The 23,540-nt window shown below is 38.3% G+C and overlaps 1 protein-coding gene across 3 annotated transcripts in view; it reads right to left on the bottom strand.

Moving 5' to 3' along the window:
• si:ch73-138n13.1 (calponin homology domain-containing protein DDB_G0272472) overlaps window positions 1-23,540 on the bottom strand; it is a 69,805-nt gene that overhangs the window by 10,390 nt on the left and 35,875 nt on the right. For all 3 annotated transcript variants that reach the window (XM_062051673.1, XM_062051672.1, XM_062051674.1), the window contains 3 exons: window positions 5,801-5,916; window positions 2,679-2,841; window positions 2,417-2,561 (listed from right to left, as the gene is read on the bottom strand). In XM_062051673.1, the coding sequence (XP_061907657.1) occupies window positions 2,417-2,561; window positions 2,679-2,841; window positions 5,801-5,916 (424 nt within the window). The remainder of the gene's footprint in view (window positions 1-2,416; window positions 2,562-2,678; window positions 2,842-5,800; window positions 5,917-23,540) is intronic.

The following is a 23,540-nucleotide window of genomic DNA, read 5'->3' on the forward strand; positions in this document are numbered from 1 at the left end:
TGACGCATTTAGATAACAAACAATGACACACAAGAGACATGTAAAAAATGGCAGAAGACCGGAACTCGACAGTGATTTTGGCTTGTGTGTGTCTTGTTTACTCCGGAGTAACATGTGGTCTGTCTGCACGGCCAACTTAATTCAACCTGCACTTCTGATAATGGGTAAATAAATGTGTTGTACTAAACTACTTTTGTTGCCTGTTTAAGCTTCGGACAATCCACTACACAAGCAAGCAAAATCATGGTTCCAGACAAACAGAGTTCAAGTAATGGAGTGGCCAGCACAATCCCCAGACCTTAATCCCATTGAAAACTTGTGGGCTGACATAAAGAATGCTGTTCATGAGGCAAAACCAAAAAATGCAGAGGAATTGTGGAACGTGGTACAATTGTCCTGGGCTGCAATACCTGTGGACTCCATGTGCCACAGATGTGAAGCAGTTATCAGAAACCGTGGTTATGCAGCTAAATTATAGTTAATTATTCTAAGGAAAGTTGAATCTGCAAGCCTTTCTTAGTTCATACAGAGCATTTGAGTTTTGTAAAGAAAGATGTCAACACTGCTATTTTTTTTGTTTTATATTTCTTGACTTTCTGTAAAATATTGTCAAATTAAATTACTTTTTTCCAATTTTCTGGCTTTGAAATAGAATGTGCAGTCTCCCCAATGCATTTGTGTTCATTAAAATACAATTTATTTGAAGAATTTTGAGGTTTACTCACCTTTTTAAACACACTGCTATTATTATGAACATAACTGTGTGTCTCGTTTGTGTGCTTAGCTACTATGTACCATGTTTACCTTTTGTAAATGACTTCACTAAAATAGAAGAAAAGAACAACTTTGTTTGCTTTTTGGAGGCCATTTAAATGTTAACTGGTAGTCCAGCTGTGCACAAGTAAACACGCTGCAGGACTTCTTCTATCTGACATTTTACATGCAATAATTCAATACTTGTTTTTTTTAAGGATATTGGACCGAGGTTAATATTAAATCGGGACATCCTCATTTAAAATGTTACCTACAATTGTCTGAGGAGTTAATAGAAGTGTTATGATGATTAAAGGCCTTCTGAAAGCCACTACTAGCGACCACGCAGTCTGATAGTTTATATATCAATGATGAAATCTTAACATTGCAACACATGCCAATACGGCCGGGTTAACTTATAAAGTGACATTTTAAAATTCCCGGGAAATATCCGGCTGAAACATCGCGGTATGATGACGTATGCGCGTGACGATGTCCGAGTAACGGAAGTTATGGTACCTCGTAGAATCCTATACAAAAAGCTCTGTTTTCATTTCATAATTCCACAGTATTCTGGACATCTTTTGCAATTTTTTTAATGAACAATGAAGGCTGCAAAGGAGACAGTTGTAGGTGGGATCGGTGTATTAGCAGCGGACTACAGCAACACAACCAGGAGGACTTTGTTGGAGCGCTAGCCGCGCTAGCCGCCGACTTCACCTTGACTTCCTACGTCTCCGGGCCGCCAAACGCATCGGGTGAAGTCCTTCGTCCTTCTGCCGATCGCTGGAACGCAGGTGAGCACGGGTGTTGATGAGCAAATGAGGGCTGGCTGGCGTAGGTGGAGAGCTAATGTTTTTAGCATAGCTCTGTGCAGTCCGGTTGCTAAGTTAGCTTCAATGGCGTCGCTAGCACAGCATTGTTAACCTTCGCCAGCCTGGAAAGCATTAACCGTGTATTTACATGTCCGCAGTTTAATAGTATTGTTGATTTTCCATCTATCCTTCCAGTCAGGGGTTTATTTCTTTTGTTTCTATATGCAGTTAAAGCAAGATGCTATCACGTTAGCTCGTAGCTAAAGCATGTCGCCGATGTATTGTCGTGGAGATAAAAGGCACTGAATGTCCATTTCACGTTCTGGACTCTCATTTTCAAGAGGATATAGTATCCCAGGTGGTTTAAAATACAAATCTGTGATCTACAATAGAAAAAGGAGTGTGTGGAATCCAATGAGCCAGCTTGTACCTAAGTTACGGTCAGAGCGAAAAAAGATACGTCCATCACTGCCTCTCAAGTCATTCACTGTAACGTTCCTCATCTACGAATCTTTCATCCTCGCTCAAATTAATGGGGTAATCATCACTTTCTCGGTCCGAATCTCTCTCGCTCCATTGTAAACAACGGGGAATTGTGAGGAATACTAGCTCCTGTGACGTCACGCTACTTCCGCTACAGGCAAGGCTTTTTTTATCAGCGAGCAAAAGTTGCGAACTTTATCGTCGATGTTCTCTACTAAATCCTTTCAGCAAAAATATGGCAATATCGCGAAATGATCAAGTATGACACATAGAATGGATCTGCTATTCCCGTTTAAATAAAAAAAAATCATTTCAGTAGGCCTTTAAGTGCACTTTGATTGTATCTACATCTCACAAACACTTACCTGTAGAGTCTTTGTAGATCCAGTTCTCAGAAGATTCCCCCTCGCTCTGACGAGCAGCTCTGGAGGGCCGCGAACGGGGAGCACGTTTTTTCCCCAGCTGGACTTTGGAGCGGAGGGCGCTGTTGTCTAACAGGGGGGTCGGGGCCTTGGACAAAGAGGAAATACATGAGATAATTAGCTAAGAAGTCTGGTGTTTCCTTTTGGCAACATTGTTGCTAAAGTGTTTGTAAGAGAACATGTGGATAATGCACATAGCACTCACGTCCGGGAAAGCCAGGGGTTGGTGCTCAGAAGAAGAGGATGGCTGCAGGCCGTCAAAGATGTCTGCATCCAACTGTGAGGCGGGTTGAACTTGCGAAGAATGAGTCGCATTCCTTGGCGAAGGGGTGAGGTTGCTTTCTGAGCTGGGAGTGGCCGGGGTTAGGCTGAGGAGAATCACATAAGAAGAAACAACAAACACACTTGAGGCTGAGTTTTGTCATGCATGAATTTTATTATATAGATGATAAGTACCAGATGACAAAGGATCTATTATTAGTCAGCTAATTTAGACGGACTGCAAGTCTGTCCAAGTACCGCGTGATATTTCTTTATGACCACAGGAGGTCAGTAATGATTACCATAGGGAAGAGACTGGCAGCAGGCACTTTTTCCTCCATTTTAACTTACCCACACTGCAAAAAGTGAAATCTAAGTAAGATGAAATATCTCAAATAAGGGGGAAATTTGCTTATTTTCTGTCTCATAAGATAATTCTTCTCACTAAGCAGATTTTATGTTAGAGTCTTTTACTTGTTTTAAGTGTTTTGGTCCTAAATGATCTCAGTAAGATATTACAGCTTGTTGCTGAGATTTGATGAGCTATATCAGGGGTCACCAACACGGTGCCCGCGGGCACCAGGTAGCCCGTAAGGACCAGATGAGTAGCCCGCTGGCCTGTTCTAAAAATAGCTCAAATAGCAGCACTTACCAGTGAGCTGCCTCTAATTTTTAAATTGTATTTATTTACTAGCAAGCTGGTCTCGCTTTGCCCGACATTTTTAATTCTAAGAGAGACAAAACTCAAATAGAATTTGAAAATCCAAGAAAATATTTTAAAGACTTGGTCTTCTTTTGTCTAAATAAATTCATTAATTTTTTTACTTTGCTTCTTATAACTTTCAGGAAGACAATTTTAGAGAAAAAATACAACCTTAGAAATGATTGTAGGATTTTTAAACACATATACCTTTTTACCTTTTAAATTCCTTCCTCTTCTTTCCTGACAATTTAAATCAATGTTCAAGTAAATTTATTTTTTTTATTGTAAAGAATAATAAATACATTTTAATTAAATTTTTCATTTTAGCTTCTGTTTTTTCGACGAAGAATATTTGTGAAATATTTCTTCAAACTTATTATGATTAAAATTCAAAAAAAATATTCTGGCAAATCTAGAAAATCTGTGGAATCAAATTTAAATCTTATTTCAAAGTCTTTTGAATTTCTTTTAAAATTTTTGTTCTGGAAAATCTAGAAGAAATAATGATTTGTCTTTGTTAGAAATATAGCTTGGTCCAATTTGTTATATATTCTAACAAAGTGTAGATTGGATTTTAACCTATTTAAAACATGTCATCAAAATTCTAAAATTAATGTTAATCGGGAAAAATTACTAATGATGTTCCATAAATTCTTTTTTTAATTTTTTCAAAAAGATTCGAATTAGCTAGTTTTTCTCTTCTTTTTTTCGGTTGAATTTTGAATTTTAAAGAGTCGAAATTGAAGATAAACTATGTTTCAAAATTTAATTGTCATTTTTTTCGTGTTTTCTCCTCTTTTAAACCGTTCAATTAAGTGTAAATATCATTTATTATTAATAATAACATAGAGTTAAAGGTAAATTGAGCAAATTGGCTATTTCTGGCAATTTATTTAAGTGTGTATCAAACTGGTAGCCCTTCGCATTAATCACTACCCAAGAAGTAGCTCTTGGTTTCAAAAAGGTTGCTGACCCCTGAGCTATATTGAGTAAAACATGCTTGAAACTAGAATATCAACTGTTGCAAAGCTGTGTCATCGACACTCACAAGTATAAAACTACTTTTTTAAAGTAATCATTTCTTATTTCAAGCATGAACAAAAAAACAAACATGATTTTGACACAATTGTGTCTCATAACTAAAATAGATGACAGCCAAATGGACTTTGCTGTTTTATTTTCAATGAAACAATAGAAAAGATGTACTTAGAGTGTCCGCCCTGAGATCGGTAGGTTGGAGTTCAAATCCCAGCCGAGTCATACCAAAGACTATAAAAATGGGACCCATAACCTCCCTGCTTGGCACTCAGCAACAAAGGGTTGGAGTTGGGGGTTAAATCACCAAAATGATTCCCGGGCGCGGCGCCGCTGCTGCCCACTGCTCCCCAAGGGGATGGGACAAATGCAGAGGACAAATTTCACCACATCTAGTGTGTGTGTGACAATCATTGGTACTTTAATCTTTAATCTTAATCATATAGTAGTACAGTTGGCACAGTACAGTAAACTGACAGTTAATATTTAAACATGTGACATTTCAAACAATTTTGAACAGAAATAGTTCATGCACATTCAGATAAATTCCTCACAAATTCCGCACTAATTGACTGAAAGAGCACGCACTTGGCGCGATGATGTCATGTTATCCATGGAAAAATGCATTTTTAGACAATATGATTTGCCTGAGCGGCTAGGAGACCCCGAGAGTAACAAGCGCTTGCCTTGTTGCCTTTCCATTAAGAACAATAAACTAGTTTTTAGTATAAGTTTGCTGGTTTCAAGAAATGTAATGCCGAGCGCATATCATTATGTCAAGATAATGGCACTAGCATTTACTTCATTTAAGAACATTTTTCAACATATTGAGCAAAAAGGTCTCTTTTTTTTCTACCAAGAAAAGTGCACTTGTTATTAGTGAGAATATACTTATTTTAAGCTATTTTTGGGTTCATTGAGGTTAGCTGATTTGACTTGTTTTGGAAAGTCTTGACAAGCCACATTTTCTTGTTCTATTGGCAGATAATTTTGCTTAGTTCAAATAAAATACCCCTCATTTCTGTAATTGTTTTTCTTGTTTTTGAACACTGACTTTTTGCAGTGCATAACTTCAACATGCATTCCCTCTATCACAACTAAGAGCAAATTAAGACTCAGTTTGGATCTCACTTTCCAGACATTTGAGTATTACCTGTTATTCATTTCATTAATGCACTGTTTTTTTTAACTTTCTGACCTTTTCATGACCCATCATAACAAAACAAATGCATTTCTTGTTTATTTTAAACATAACAGCAATTCTGATTTGGATGATTACATTTGTGTTTGTTCTAGTTGCCATGTAAGAAGATGTTAAGGGTGTTTACCTATCATCTGTGCGTAGTCCTGTCTCCCAGGTCCCATACTGACTATCAGTCTCACCCACTGGAGTTTCAGAGTCTTTCCCCTCTTCCTCCTCCTCCTCACCTTGCTTTTGTTGCACCTAGAGGCAAGAGAGAAGAGTGAGTGTCCACATCACTATGTGTCATCTTATGACTCAGATATTAGCTAAAGTAAAGTGTGGTGAAGCTGGTGTAGAAGTATGGTAATTATTGTTTATCGTCATCACCACATAGCTACTGAAGAGTTGACAATGTGACTACAAAAGGGGAACATCGGCCAGATAAAGCACAGTGATTGGTTTATGGACGCAGAAACAGAAAGTGGACAAAGATGCAGGTCGGTGGGTTGGTAGACGACGAGTTTGTGTTTGCTGTCTACTAAAAGTATAAAAGTGATAAGACAAGAATATTTAGAGCATTTCAATTCCACCCAACGGATCTGTTGAATGGCAACACTAATCAAATCGAGTTAGAATGCTCAGCTTGAAGTCATGGAATCTGCAATCATCAATATTAATCATCCAGCTTTTAAAAAACAAGATTTATTGCAACCTCCTTTTCCTCTTGCTCGCTGAGAGGTAGGAAATGCTTCTTCGAGCTTATTGACGTGCTAACTTGACAGCAGAAATGGGAGGGTAAATCAAAAAATGTAATCAGTAGAATTGTAAGTTGCCTGTTCAAAATGTAATCAGTAACTTCCACTAAGTATCACACTATTGAAGGAATGTACCCGATTACTTTTACTTACTGTTGGATTACAGATAAAGCACAGCGATTGGTTTATGGAGCTAGAAACAGAAAGTGGACAAAGATAGGTGGGTTGGTAGACGACGAGTTTGTGTTTGCGGTCTACTGAACCATGTCTCTTTTAATGAGGCTGGTACAGAGGACATACTGCCTACAAACCACACACAGCCCAAAGAGGCGTGCCAGCGCATGAACTGATAAACCTGCCCTATATAGCAAAACACAATAGGAAATCCTTCTGTCCTCACTTATTGCCTGAGGGCTGGACAGGGAAACGTGATACCCCTGCCTCTGTAATTACCATCTTCCCTGTACAATGAAAGCAGTACTACTAAGCAGGGACTGACTCTACATACTCATATGAGGAAGTTTTTAAGAGCAAAAAATGGCACATTAGAGGCGTGGTGAGAGAAAGTTAGGGTGGGGAAGCAACCAAATGTAGCATTGACAAAGACAATACACAATAAAAAGTGAGCATTCCTTATAGAGCAGTGGTTCTTAACCTGGGTTCGATCGAACCCTAGGGGTTCGGTGAGTCGGCCTCAGGGGTTCGGCGGAGCCTCAGCCACGGACGTAAAGACACATCCAACTTTACTTTATTAAAACTTCTCCCTATCGGCGTATTATGGATATCCCCAAACAATGTTCCCTCTAATTTTCCATCTGATTTGCAGGTTGTTTGATTGATCGATTGAAACTTTTACTAGCAGATTGCAAAGGAAGAGAATACCTTATATGAAACAGTTTACACAGTACAGTACATATTCCGTACAATTGACCACTAAATGGTAACACCCGAATAAGTTTTTCAACTTGTTTAAGTCGGGGTCTACGTTAATCAATTCATGGTAATGTGTGTAAGGTGTGTAGTTTGTTGTGAGTTCATGCACTGTGTTGGTTTTGTTCTTTGAACAAGGTGATGTTCATGCACGGTTCATTTTGTGCACCAGTAAAAAAACATAACTTTTTCTTGAATTTGAAAAAAAAAAAACTGGAGTATAAGTTGCATTTTTTGGGGAAATGTATTTGATAAAAGCCAACAGCAAGAATAGACATTTGAAAGGCAATTTAAAATGTCTAAAGAATAGTGAACAACAGGCTGAATAAGTGTACGTTATATGAGGCATAAATAACCAACTGGTATGTTAACGTAACATATTATGGTAAGAGTCATTCAAATAACTATAACATATAGAACATGCTATACGTTTACCAAACAATCTGTCACTCCTAATCGCTAAATCCCATGAAATCTTATACGTCTAGTCCAGTGGTTCTTAACCTGGGTTCGGTTCGGTGAGTCGGGCTCAGGGGTTCGGCGGAGGTCAAGGCACACCCGACTCATCGTGTAAATAAAAACTTCTCCCTATCAGCGTATTACGTATACGGCAACAGCAGAAGTCAGACTGATTTGCAGGTGTGTCGTTTGTTGTGGGTTTATGCACTGTGTTGGTTTTGTTGTTAGAACAAGGTGATGTTCATGCACGCTTCATCAAGTGCACCAGTAATAAAACATGGTAACACTTTAGTATGGGGAACATATTCACCATTAATTAGTTGCTCATTAACATGCAAATTAGTAACATATTGGCTCTTAACTAGTCATTACTAAGTACTTATTTATGCCTTATTCGTCATGGCCTTATTATAACCCTAACCCTCTAACCTTAACCAAATAACTCAAAATTAAGTCTTTGTTACTTAGAATATGTTCCCCTAGTGTCCAAAGAACTCTAAATTAAGTCTTTGTTACTTAGAATATGTTCCCCATACTAAAGTGTTACCAAAAACATATAACTTTGTCTTGAATTAGAGAAAAAACAACATTTTCGTTTTCACTAAAGAAGGGTTAGGTGAATGCGCATATGAAACTGGTGGGGTTCGGTACCTCCAACAAGGTTAAGAACCGATGTTATAGAGTGTTTCTGTAGGTATCTGCAAATCTAATTTAATTATTTTCAATGCCACTTAAAACCAATTGAATGCCCAAGTCGTAATGCAGATAGTTACCATATATAGTCAAAAGCATACAACTCTCCAAATAGAAGAAATTGTAAGCATTTGACAATGATCATCTTTAATAGCTGAAACGTTTACATTACCGGTTACTCTTTAGTGAATTACAACTGGCTCACAAAAACTTGAATCTGACAATTTTTTCCAATGTATTTAGTTTTCTGTAGTGGTAGCAGCAGCTGCCAGTTGTGATGGCGTCGAGAAGTTGCTTTGTAGGTCACACCAAAGAAATTGCTGCCTACCTACCGACTCGGGATTAGCTAATAGCGTGTGCAATTTCACCACATTCATTTTTAAAACATCTCTGGATATCAAATTTAATGCTTTTTAATGCCATTTAAGGACTTAAAGGCCTACTGAAATGATTTTTTTTATTTAACGGGGATAGCAGATCCATTCTATGTGTCATACTTGATCATTTCGCGATATTACCATATTTTTGCTGAAAGGATTTAGTAGAGAACATCGACGATAAAGTTCGTAACTTTTGGTCGCTGATAAAAAAAAGCCTTGCCTGTACCGGAAGTAGCGTGACGTCACAGGTTGAAAGGCTCCTCACATTTCCCCATTGTTTACAATGCAGCGAGAGAGATTCGGACCGAAAAAGCGACAATTACCCCATTAATTTGAGCGAGGATGAAATATTTGTGGATGAGGAACGTGAGGGTGAAGGACTAGAGTGCAGTGCAGGACGTATCTTTTTTCGCTCTGACCGTAACTTAGGTACAAGCTGGCTCATTGGATTCCACACTCTCCTTTTTCTTTTGTGGATCACGGATTTGTATTTTAAACCACCTCGGATACTATATCCTCTTGAAAATGAGAGTCGAGAACGCGAAATGGACATTCACAGTGACTTTTATCTCCACGACTATCATACCGAGACGTTTTCAACCGGAAGTTTCGCGGGAAATTTAAATATGCACTTTATAAGTTAACCCGGCCGTATTGGCATGTGTTGCAATGTTAAGATTTCATCATTGATATATAAACTATCAGACTGCGTGGTCGCTAGTAGTGGCTTTCAGTAGGCCTTTAATTTACCTACTCAGTGGCCTAGTGGTTAGAGTGTCCGCCCTGAGATGGGTAGGTCGTGAGTTCTAAACCCCGGCCGAGTCATACCAAAGACTATAAAAATGGGAGCCATTACCTCCCTGCTTGGCACTCAGCATCAAGGGTTGGAATTGGGGGTTAAATCACCAAAAATGATTCCCGGGCGCGGCCACCGCTGCTGCCCACTGCTCCCCTCACCTCCCAGGGGGTGAACAAGGGTCAAATGCAGAGGACAAATTTCACCACACCTAGTGTGTGTGTGACAATCATTGCTACTTTAATTTTAACTTTACTTTAATTTTGGCAACATCCAAGGATTTTAATGCTTTTTAATGACCTACAGAAACCCTGTTACAGCCCCCAAGGATCAAGACTTAAAAGTGCAGTTTGCAACTTCATCATAGTGACATTTTTCAAAGCAAAAAATATAACAACAACACCACCGGCTAGCTTATGTTACCATTAGTGGTTTAACAGAACACATTTGATCACAATTGACTATATTTTTCACTATTTCAAAGTCTATGTAATAAAAAATGCTTCCAGGCAAATGATTGATGTTAACGTCAACACACCTACAGCTAATGCATGTGTTATGTACGTACGTCATTACGTAGGAGAAGCTGTGAGAGGATGGGACATAGTGTGTCAAGTACATTAGAAAGTTGCTGCCCTCTAGGCATCTGTGTATATGTTGCAAACAGCCCCGGTTAGTGGACTCAAAACAAATACTTTTTTCATTCAAGATCTTCTGACAAGAGACACATGCATGTGTATCCTGGTGTGGTCCTCACTGGAAACAACCTTTTGTCCCACATTAGAGAGAAGAACTATTTTCACCTTTAAAATATGGTTAAACAACACACTGCACTTTTAAAGCATTCTGCGACCACAAGACTTCATGCGTGAGTCAAGAGGCCCGGTATAGGGCATCATTGCAAGTGCACTATGTAATTGCTATCCTCAGTTCCAGATGGAAACCTTGGTATTATGTCATCACCCTCTTGCCTTTCTTACTCTGCTATAACGCTTGTCAAAATGCCAATAACAATAGAATTGAAACCAGGCTTTGTTGGTGATTCAAATTCCTATCCTACACGTATGTTTGAGTCACTAAACATAATAACCACACCCAGATAAGAGTATGCATAGGAGGTCTGTTACATTTACTTAAAATGTTTGTTTACTTCTTAACTTAATTTAGCATTTTGGTCAAAAATGTAATGTCCGCTAAACGAGCAAATTTAGAAAAAGTTCCCAGGTTGATAACTCTCAGAAAATGTGATGCCTCTTGCACTGGTTGTTGCAAATAACTTGTTATGAATGAAACTCACACATGCTTATCACACACAGTTGCACACACATAGAAAACATGCTTGTAAGTAATCCCATAGATCTGCGAGAACAGATTTATAACAGTCAGAAGCAGCAATTTTCCTAAAAACATTAGCCATAGCCAGCTACCCCTTGACGACAAGAAGGGTGTGTCGGGGAAAACAACATAACAAAGAACGGATGAATAGAAGTATGAAGGAGAGAGGGCTGATCACTGAACGGTCTTGACTGACAGATTGCAGAGGAAGTGGTTGGAATAAAACCTTGGAAAATCCAATTTGAAAATGCACTTGTTTATGAGCGCTACACAAACAGCGACCCATGGCACAAGATTGATTATATTACCGTAACAAACACTCCCGTGGTACGCAGTAAGTGTTTATAAAAAAGAACAAGTCTTGAAATGAATGCATGTTTTGTGGTCAAATCAAAGCAGGACAACACCCGGCAGCAAAATACCGCAGATAATATCAGCATAATATTGGAATATGTGCTCATGGTTTGCTTGTGCGCTTAAAGGCCTACTGAAAGCCACTACTAGCGACCCCACAGTCTGATAGTTTATATATCAATGATGAAATCTTAACATTATAACACATGCCAATACGGCCGGGTTAACTTATAAAGTGACATTTTAAATTTTCCCGGGAAATATCCGGCTGAAAACGTCTCGGTATGATGACGTTTGCGCGTGACGTCACGGGTTGAAGCAGACATTTTGGAATAGCACGGTGGCCAGCTTAAGTTGTCTGTTTTCATCTCAAAATTCCACAGTATTCTGGACATCTGTGTTGGTGAATCTTTTGCAATTTGTTTAATGAACAATGGAGACAGCAAAGAAGAAAGCTGTAGGTGGGATCGACAACCAGGAGGACTTTGAGTTGGATAGCAGACGCGCTATCCGACGCTAGCCGCCGACCGCACCAATGATCGGGGGAAGTCCGCCGTCGATCGCTGGAACGCAGGTGAGCACGGGTGGTGATGAGCAGATGAGGGCTGGCGTAGGTGGAGAGCTAATGTTTTTAGCATAGCTCTGTCGAGGTCCCGTAGCTAAGTCGTTAAGTATACTGGGAAAACCGGGAGGGTAGGTAAGTATGCAGCTGAGCCGCATCAGAGTGGTCAAAGAGCCGCATGCGGCTCCGTAGCCGCGGGTTGCTGACCCCTGCTATAGTAGATATACTTTATATAAAATGGGTGTTTCTGTTTTTGGTGGGATACTTTTTCACTTTTTGACACGATACAAGTCAGCATCAGCGCATAGAGTCCCAAAATGTTTGACAGTCGTAGCACGAGCTGCAGTATTGACAGCTTCCTGACAGATTAGCAAGCTATCAACGTTTAGCTAAATTAATTTCTGTGCATGGATGGCAAGACTTTGACAGTTGGGAGGCATAATTTGCACTGTATAATAATAATGTTCCCTCTGACTGATTTAAACTCAAAATGATGCCGGCGTTTCCACCCAGTGAAGGGATTTGTCTCCATGACAGTGGGCAGAATAATGAGCCAGCCACCTTAGTTTACATTATGTTTACATACAGCTCACGGCTGTGTGGGTGGTAGTTTCACTTGTGTATTGGATGTGGTGTTGTATACTGTATATCCTCAACTGTGGCAATGTGTGTGCACTGTGCATGTGTCTACTGCGTTGTAGCATCGTAATTCCAGTTTGCTAATAAAATCTAATCCTGGTAAGTAGTAATCCCCATTTTTATCAATTAACGGTAATCTGATTACTAATATTCTTTCTGAACTGTAACAGATTTAGTCACCTTTTATGTACCTAATTACATAACATAGTTACTGCATAGTAACAGATGTTAGCATCTAGCATCCAGAATGCCTATTGTAGATTTATTTATAGTTTATAGTTTTAAGTTTATTCACAATATCATATTACGATTACAACAGTAGTGAATATCCATTTAAGGATGGTGGTAAGTGAAAGGGTCCCCCAGATAAGCTAGAAGAAGCTTTTGGCAGGGGGTCCAGAGGTCAGTATATGCATGGAATGCTGAGACATGGTGGCAAGCACAAAAACGCGATATGACAAACACAAAATAGGAGCACAAAAGCAAGCATACGTACATACATACATAGATACAGTACCGTTCAAAAGTTTGTGGTCACCCAAACAATTTTGTGGAATAGCCTTCATTTCTAAGAACAAGAATAGACTGTCGAGTTTCAGATGAAAGTTCTCTTTTTCTGGCCATTTTGAGCGTTTAATTGACCCCACAGTTCCATTCTAGAGGCTAACCTTTCCTGTGATAAAATGGCAACCAAGATAATCAAAAAGGTTAACCAACGAACGAGATTTCTCTACAGAATCTCCTCTCTGGTCAACAAAAGCACCTTGAGGATTCTGGCGGGAACTCTCGTTCAACCCTTTTTCGATTACTCATGCACCTCCTGGTACCCTAGCACCTCCAAAACCTTCAAATCTAAACTCCAAACATCTCAGAACAAGCTAGTCAGGTTACTTCTAGACCTCCACCCCAGATCCCACCTCACTCCTACCCACTTCTCTAAAGTGGGCTGGCTCAAGGTGGAGGACAGAGTTAAACAACTTGCACTGAGCCTAGTCTATAAAATCCGCTACACCTCCCTGATACCGAAGTACATGTCAAACTACTTCCTTAACGTAAATGACCGCCATAACCACAACACCAGGGGGAGCTCCACTAACCACGTTAAACCCACATTCCGAACTAACAAAGGTCTTAACTCATTCTCTTTCTATGCCACATCAATGTGGAATGCGCTCCCAACAGGTATAAAAGAAAGGGCATCTCTATCCTCCTTCAAAACCGCAATAAAAGTTCACCTCCAGGCAGCTACAACCCTAAACTAACACCCTCCCCGGATTGCTAATAATCAAATGTAAACAATCAAATGCAGATACTTTTTCTTATGCCTTCTGATCTCTCTCTCTCTCTCTCTCTCTATGTCCACTACTTGATGTCCATATCCTACCCCCCCACACCCCTGATTGTAAATAATGTAAATAATTCATTGTGATTATCTTGTGTGATGACTGTATTATGATGATAGTATATATGATAGTATATATCTGTATCATGAATCAATTTGAGTGGACCCCGACTTAAACAAGTAGAAAAACTTATTCGGGTGTTACCATTTAGTGGTCAATTGTACGGAATATGTACTTCACTGTGCAATAAAAGTCTCAATCAATCAATCAAATGCTCCAGAAAGTCAATCTGCTCCAAGGAAGGTCAGTTTTGTAGCTTCTGTAAGGAGCTAAAGTGTTTTCAGATGTGTGAACATGATTGCACAAGGGTTTTCTAATCATCAATTAGCCTTCTGAGCCAATGAGCAAACACATTGTACCATTAGAACACTGGAGTGATAGTTGCTGGAAATGGGCCTCTATACACCTATGTAGATATTGCACCAAAAAGCAGACATTTGCAGCTAGAATAGTCATTTACCACATTAGCAATGTATAGAGTGTATTTCTTTCAAGTTAAGACTAGTTTAAAGTTATCTTCATTGAAAAGTACAGTGCTTTTCCTTCAAAAATAAGGACATTTACATGTGACCCCAAACTTTGAACGGTAGTGTACATACATACATACATACATACATACATACATACATACATACATTCAACCATGCACAACCCAACAGTAGTCTACCCCGAAGCCACATGTGACAATGCTAATCCTCTAAAGGAGCACTGGCCATTCACATGAAGCATTAGAGATAGGTGGTTAATAGGTATGATCTCAGTTTCTTTTTGAAGTTGGAGAATGAATACAGCATCCTGAGGCTCTCATCAAGCCGGTTCCAGATCTTTGGTCCCCTGCATACAACACTTGGAGCAGTACAAGCCAGTAGACCATGTTTACCTGATATCAGGTCAAAGTTAAGAGTGTTGTGGGCATGCTGGGGACGATAGATAGGAGCCAAGCTACAGAGCCTGAGATTCAGCCTGTGGATGACTTGATAGGTGAGACAAGCATTGTGATAAATATTGAACTCTGTCAGTCTTAAGATATGATAATTATGGAATAGATGTCGAGTGGGGGCATTAAACTTGGACCATGATTTTGTTTTGCATGGATTGTAATTTGTGAAGGTATCTAGGGAAGGTGTTACACCAGATGACATTACAGTAGTTTAGATGTGCTTCAAAGAGAGTTTTGTATAGAGTAAGTAGAGCATAAAGAGGAAGATAATGACGAAGGTGAAAGACCAGGCCAACATATTTCGATAATTTGTTTAACAGATGGCTAATGTGACATTTGAAATTGAGGTATTCGTCAATGATGACCCCCAGGAATTTTGTGGAGATCATTCTCTGTATTTCCTGCCCATTGATGTTGATATGGCAGTGTTCAGTATTTGTCCGGTTTTTATTAGAACGAACAATTAAGTTATTAGATTATGTTTTGTATTCAATTTAGTTATTAAAACATTCATTGTCACAGCTATGAGATGGGATCTGGAACATAGTGATGAAGTAGCCTGGTGTGATGCGGCGTTTAGCTTGGCATGTGTGGTGTAGTGGTCAATTAAAATGCTTTCTTCTCTTCGCTCTCCTAAATTCACACCCCTAATAAACATGCATGTATGCACGTCGGGTCTCAAAGGTGCACAAAATGTTAAGTGAAAACAGCGTAAAAGAATGTAAAACTCTGACTTAGCTTAGGAATTCAGTTTAGAAAAGAGTCGGATTTGCCATCAGCTGAATGCTAATGTGGCTCAGTAAAGAAAGGAGATTTAAAGGATTACTCACATTACTTGTAGTCTGGGAATTAGCTTTCAGGTTTTTTTTACATTCAACCTATAGTGCCACATGTGTAAAGATTTTGATTTACTAGTATATGATTGAAAACCTCTCAATAGTCTAATGTTGAAAGAAATGATGCATTATCTGTTCAATGGATGATTTGTATAGTACACTAACTGCAATTATCTCTGTATATAATTATTGTTACAATAATGAAATCAAAACAATATAAAATTGGGAAAAAATAAGTTTGTACCAGTTTATATTGTGTTGAAAGCGTACAAACTTTTACTAAAAATAAGCTTTTGTTGAGGCAGGAACCATTCATGTTTACACTGAGAATTTAGCTTTAAAGGGGAACTGCACTTTGTTTTGGAATGTTGCCTATCGTTCACAATCATTATGATGATGATACATGACGATGGATGTTATTTTAGAATTTTTTTTGCATTCTAAATATTAAATCAATGCAACCAAAAGTTTGCTTACAATGGAGCCTACGGGAGTCGCGCAATTCCGCCTACAAAGCCCTTAAAAAAACATCCAAACACTCCCATTGAGGTTTTATATACATGATGTAAGTATAGATGTAACTGGCACAGGTGTGTATATAATAGTAACTGACACATTTATAATAAGATTTAATATTTATGATAAAACTTCTATTTACGAAACCTGTTCAAGAACCAATTACCGTATTTTTCGGACTATAAGTCGCAGTTTTTTTCATAGTTTGGGTGCGACTTATACTCAGAAGCGACTTATGTGTGAAATTAACACATTACCGTAAAATATCAAATATTATTATTTATCTCGTTCACGTAAGAGACTAGACCAGGAGTCACCAACCTTTTTGAAACCAAGAGCTACTTCTTGGGTAGTGATTAATGCGAAGGGCTACCAGTTTGATACACACTTCAATAAATTGCCAGAAATAGCCAATTTGCTCAATTTACCTTTAACTCTGTTATTATTAATAATTAATGATATTAACACTTAATTGAACAGTTTAAAAGAGGAGAAAACACGAAAAAAATGACAATTAAATTTTGAAACATAGTTTATCTTCAATTTCGACTCTTTAAAATTCAAAATTCAACCGAAAAAAAGAAGAGAAAAACTAGCTAATTCAAATCTTTTTGAAAAAATTAAAAAAAGAATTTATGGAACATCATTAGTAATTTTTCCTGATTAAGATTCATTTTAGAATTTTGATGACATGTTTTAAATAGGTTAAAATCCAATCTAAAAAATGTTTTAGAATACATAACAAATTGGACCAAGCTATATTTTTAACAAAGACAAATCATTATTTCTTCTAGATTTTTCAGAACAAAAATTTTAAAAGAAATTCAAAAGACTTTGAAATAAGATTTAAATTTGATTCTACAGATTTTCTGGATTTGCCAGAATAATTTTTTTGAATTTTAATCATAATAAGTTTGAAGAAATATTTCACAAATATTCTTTGTCGAAAAAAACAGAAGCTAAAATGAAGAATTAAATTAAAATGTATTTATTATTCTTTACAATAAAAAAAATTAATTTACTTGAACATTGATTTAAATTGTCAGGAAAGAAGAGGAAGGAATTTAAAAGGTAAAAAGGTATATGTGTTTAAAAATCCTAAAATCATTTTTAAGGTTGTATTTTTTTCTCTAAAATTGTCTTTCTGAAAGTTATAAGAAGCAAAGTAAAAAATTTTATGAATTTATTTAAACAAGTGAAGACCAAGTCTTTCAAATATTTTTTGGGATTTTCAAATTCTATTTGAGTTTTGTCTCTCTTAGAATTAAAAATGTCGGGCAAAGTGAGACCAGCTTGCTAGTAAATAAATACAATTTAAAAAATAGAGGCAGCTCACTGGTAAGTGCTGCTATTCGAGCTATTTTTAGAACAGGCCAGCGGGCGACTCATCTGGTCTTTACGGGCTACCTGGTGCCCGCGGGCACCGCGTTGGTGACCCCTGGACTAGACGTATAAGATTTCATGGGATTTAGCGATTAGGAGTGACAGATTGTTTGGTAAACGTATAGCATGTTCTATATCTTATAGTTATTTGAATGACTCTTACCATAATATGTTACGTTAACATACCAGTTGGTTATTTATGCCTCATATAACGTACACTTATTCAGCCTGTTGTTCACTATTCTTTAGATATTTTAAATTGCCTTTCAAATGTCTATTCTTGGTGTTGGATTTTATCAAATACATTTCCCCAAAAAATGCGACTTATACTCCAGTGCGACTTATATATGTTTTTTTCCTTCTTTATTATGCATTTTCGGCCGGTACGCCTTATACTCCGGAGCGACTTATACTCCGAAAAATGCGGTAAGTTTGTAAATTAAGGTCCCGCTGTTCAATTTTTATGCCAAAGCGTCAAATCATAAGATTTATGCATTTGGGCATGGGCTTGCAAACAGTTTTGGATGCCTCTGAACACTGTTTGGCAGTTTTTTACAGTGGACAAATTAAGACATTGACAAATATGCTAATGTGGGCATTTCTAGTAGCTTCCATGCGCTCTGTCAGGCGCCTCTTCTCTGCTCTACTCTTTTGAGCCGGATCCTTTGTGACTGAAAAAAAACAGCAATGTTCGCCTATAAGATATATATTTAACAGTGTAGATTTTTAAATTTTAAAAAGTTTTCCATATATTAGCCGCACCGCAATATAAGCTGCATATATCTACATATTGTGAAATTAGTTATTTATACAAAAATATTTTGTAAATGTTTATTTACATACCTTCATTGTTTCCAAACAATGCCTGTAAGACGGCAGTAAAATAGATGATCAAACAAAATATAAGTCATCGTCATGGACGCTCCAATTAGCTAAACAGACTCAAGAAGTCAATAATAACGATTTGGTGAATTTATGAAACTGGAACAATACAAAAAGAATGCCATTCATAGTAAGTTCAATTTGTTAGCATATTGGCTAATGCTAACGATCCAAGCTTGACAACATTAGCACATACAAATATGCATGAAAACACTCCTACAAACATCCAACATGGGACAGTTTGGTAAGTATGAACAGTTTTAGTTATATTGTAAAACTCACAAACGCGTGACGAATGAAGAATCCATACGAGTAGCACCGCTATGGACGACTAGAAGACGGAACGGCACTTGTACTTCCGGTGTAATGCACTAAACAGAAGGAAATACCGAAGACGTTCACACTACAGCACCTGCAGTGAGTGAACTCGTCCAAACGATAGCACCGTAGCACAAACAATGTTTCAGTGTTTGTTGAGAACTATTTGTTGAATTTAAAACATCATGGCCGATACTTAGGACAAATCTATAATATAGCCACACCATCTTATAAGCCGCAGGGTTCAACACGTAGGAAAAAAGTAGCGTCTTATAGTCCAGAATTTATGGTAAGTGTGACTGTGGAGCAAAGTGTAAGCCAAAGGATATCTAATACATATTACGGGGACCCAGGTATTCTCAAACTGTGGTTCGTGTACTACTAGTGGTACGTGGGCTCCATCTAGTGGTACACCAGGGAATTAAAATTTAAGTACAGTTTTATTTTCCTGTATTCAAACAAAGTGTTACTTGTTCAGGCTGTGTGTAATGTTACCAAATATACTTGTTATATAAAACCTCTGCCTTGTTTGTAATGAATGCATAGAGGGCTACTGCACTAATGTATTTTAATGTTGGTCATTTTTCTCCGATGGTACTTGGTAAAAAAAAAAAAAGAAGTTTGAGAACCACTGATCTAGACCACAAGGAAGTGTGTTAAACGTAGATCAGAGTCATTATAGGTCCCTTTTAAACATGTTTGTCTTAAATAAATCATTCCAAGCCAGTCACTTGAGTCCTGAAGTTGACAGTAATGTACATTGTACTGCCAAATACAACAAGTATTTTATACTACAGCCTAATTGACCCTAATACAAGTGGAATGTAATAACAAAAAGTGTAAAAATATTCTCACTCTGTACCGTTATCCATGTCTTCACTAAAATAGGTTCTTCCTTAGCATTGTGGTACTTGGTTACATATTTCTGCCAATTAACTAGCCAATTATAACCTCTTATATAGCTCTCTGACTCGTGGCCACAGTTCCTACACATTAAACTGTCCTGAAAACCATAAAAGGGCAGCAAACACTGTCCCCAGACAACCACTAATAGCTAGAAAACTAATACGCGTTGACATAACTTAAAGCCACAAATACGTCATGAAAACACAACTTATCTTTAGCCGTTGTGACTCACCAAGAACTGTAAAGCCCTTACAGCAAACAGGTGTCACCTAAAAATAGAAGGGTTCCTACTGCAATGTGTCCATACACAGATTTCTAAATCTGTATTTTTCAAAGAGGACAGAATAGGTTTGGTTACCTGACCTGCAAGAACTGAACTATAAGAAAATGTGGAGTACCGTATTTTTCGGACTATAAGTCGCAGTTTTTTTCATAGTTTGGCCGGGGGTGCGACTTATACTCAGGAGCGACTTATGTGTGAAATGATTAACACATTAGCGTAGAATATAAAATAATATTATTGATGTCATTCACGTAAGAGACTAGACGTATAAGATTTCATGGGATTTAGCAATTAGGAGTGACAGATTGTTTGGTAAACGTATAGCATGTTTTATATGTTATAGTTATTTGAATGACTCTTACCATAATATGTTACGTTAACATACCAGTTGGTTATTTATGCCTCATATAACGTACACTTGTTCAGCCTGTTGTTCACTATTCTTTATTTATTTTAAATTGCCTTTCAAATGTCTATTCTTGCTGTTGGATTTTATCAAATAAATTTCCCCCAAAAATGCGACTTATACTCCAGTGTAGAGATGTCCGATAATATCGGTCTGCCGATTTTATCGGCCGATAAATGCGTTAAAATGTAATATCGGAAATTATCGGCATCGGTTTTTTTATTATCAGTATCGTTTTTTTGTTTTGTTTGTTTTTATTAAATCCACATAAAAAACACAAGATACACTTACAATTAGTGCACCAAGCCAAAAAACCTCCCTCCCCCATTTACACTCATTCACACAAAAGGGTTGTTTCTTTCTGTTATTAATATTCTGGTTCCTACATTATATATCAATATATATCAATACAGTCTGCAAGGGATACAGTCCGTAAGCACACATGATTGTGCGTGCTGCTGCTCACTAATAGTACTAACCTTTAACAGTTAATTTTACAAATTTTCATTCATTACTAGTTTCTATGTAACTGTTTTTATATTATTTTACTTAATTTTTTATTCAAGAAAATGTTTTTAATTTATTTATCTTATTTTATTTGATTCATTTTTTTAAAAAGTACCTTATCTTCACCATACCTGGTTGTCCAAATTAGGCATAATAATGTGTTAATTCCACGACTGTATATGTCGGTTGATATCGGTATCGGTTGATATCGGTAATTAAAAAGTGGGACAATATCGGCATATCGGATATCGGCAAAAAGCCATTATCGGACATCCCTACTCCAGTGCGACTTGTATGTTTTTTTCCTTCTTTATTATGCATTTTCGGCCGGTGCAACTTATACTCCGAAAAATACTGTAGCCCCTCCCTTTGCAGGCACTTTTCTCTGAAGATTTTAGGCAAACCTACACCGGAACAAAAAATGGCCTTCCCCAAACAAGGTTGGAAGCATAGAATTGTCTAAAATGTCTTGGTAAGCTACAAAACTAAAGTAGAGTGGGAATTTAGGAAACATTTTGGCATTCTATACATCAGATTTTTCTAACAAGCAATATTAGAGAAAAACAGAAAACATAGAAACATTCACACAAGACAAACAGAAACTGAAAGATAGGTTGAGAAGCAGCATGATAAGTGCAAAGGGTTGAATGCCTGCATAAACAATACAAAGCACACACATTTACTTTTAAAAGAATCAGAATTGAAGGTGCTTTCTTACAGAAGTAGGCGTGTTGGGTGCGGTGCGTCGGCGCAAAGACAGACGTTGCTGGCTACGCAGTGAAAATCTGCGGATGGACTCTCTGCTGCGGGATGCTAACAAACGCAAAGAGTTTGTTCTATTGAAGTGTCCAGTTCCATCTTCTCCTCGTTCTACTCTGTCCACTGAGCTGGAAAAAAAGCCGAGTGCTCCATGAAGGGAGCGACGGACATTTCCTACCCATCCTGACACTTGAGAGTGCGCCACTGACAGCTTGTCCCCGAGATAGTCCATCGCAGCTCAGTCCTCACAAAACCAGCTGCGTCACGGTCGTCTTCGAGCTGACACTTGCTATCGCCGCAGCAAGAAATCATGAAGAGTGTGGGTATGCTGGCAAATGAATCCGGGAAGTTTGTCCTTTTCACGGGGCTGCGAGGTCAATACTGCAGCAGTGCAGAAGCTGAAGGAGCAACACTGCCCATTCGGTCTTGATGGTGCCGTTTAAGGCTCGAAGCAACGCATTAGGTGTAACGTCAGGCTGTCTGACTGTAACAGGATCGAGCCTCACTTGTTAATGTCTTCTCTGGAGTGCCGTCCCAGAGAAGCCACAAGGACTATGTTTCAGCTCATCACTGTCGAGGCTCCAGGCTGTCAGCCAGTAAATTGTGACATTTCTAATGTCTATTTTGATGCACACAAGATACGCGTGCTACGATGTGCCTATAAACCCATCGTCTGGACATGTGAAGGTTACGTAACACTGCTCTACAAGTACAATTTACTTTTAGTGCACCATTAAATGCTGTGCTGTTTACCAACAGGCTCAGCCATATTTGTTTGCCTTTAAATGCAGACTACTAGTCAAAGTTTTATATTGTCACAATAGCCTGAGCTAAGAAATACTGAGAGTAACAGATTTTTAACCGCTATCCTGCCAACTCAAGCAGGTATATATCCCCTCTGTCCAAATGTCAGTCTTAATTGGACCCAAACAGACACTTCTCCCAGGATTGATGTGCTCGTCTTATTTCCTGAACAAAGCCAAATTCAAAAAGGTCCAAAATCCAAAAGGATAACATCCCAAACAAGATGATTAGACAGTGCCGTGTTCTGTCAAAAAGGAGAAGTGGTGCAAGAGCAGCGGCGGCAGAAGAAAAGCTGTGATGATCATTTGTATTCCTTAAAGAAATCCAGACAGCAACCACTGGCAGGAACAAGGGACGTGTTGGGAAAGTCAAATCCACAGTAAGGTTGAAAAAAAATTCTCTCTCCTTGCTTAAATGTGCAGGTACAGACAGGTAGGGACAATGCGTCATTGGTGCTGCTTTTCCTATTCAGCAGTATAGGACTCCGTGTCAAGGAGAAGCTGGGTGGAGAGAGGGAGTCAGAGAGAGGGAGAGCAAGAATGGGAGGTCCCTGATTTCAAACAGGAGGGAGTAGGGAGGGTAACATATGTTCTGCGGTGCTGCTGCTCAGGCCTGTTGTGATTGCATAGCAAGAACACTTAAGAAGCACACAGCCACAAAAGAAGGGATGTGGAAACAAATACACGCAGAAGAGGTGGTCTTGTTAAACGGCACAACATTCAAAAGTCTCGGCATGACAACATTGCGTGATCATGCTAAGCAGAATAATATAAATAGATTGATTAAACAAAAGCGGTTATCTGACAATCGATTAGTTATGACAGTGTTGCCAAAAAAGATCACTTGCGGTGTAACAAGAAACTCTGAAATAAATATGCTCCACCATAAGCACTTCACACAGATCACATTACAGTAAACTGAGGCAGAGGAGCTAAAATGCTGTATCACTGCAAATATGACCTCTATAGGTAATCTGTGGAACGTATCAACCGTGTGCGGCTCTCAGAGAAAACAGCAGAGTAATGACCTCTTCTAGCAT

Source organism: Entelurus aequoreus, linkage group LG06, assembly GCF_033978785.1.
Source record: "Entelurus aequoreus isolate RoL-2023_Sb linkage group LG06, RoL_Eaeq_v1.1, whole genome shotgun sequence".
Classification (NCBI taxonomy): Eukaryota; Metazoa; Chordata; class Actinopteri; order Syngnathiformes; family Syngnathidae; genus Entelurus; species Entelurus aequoreus.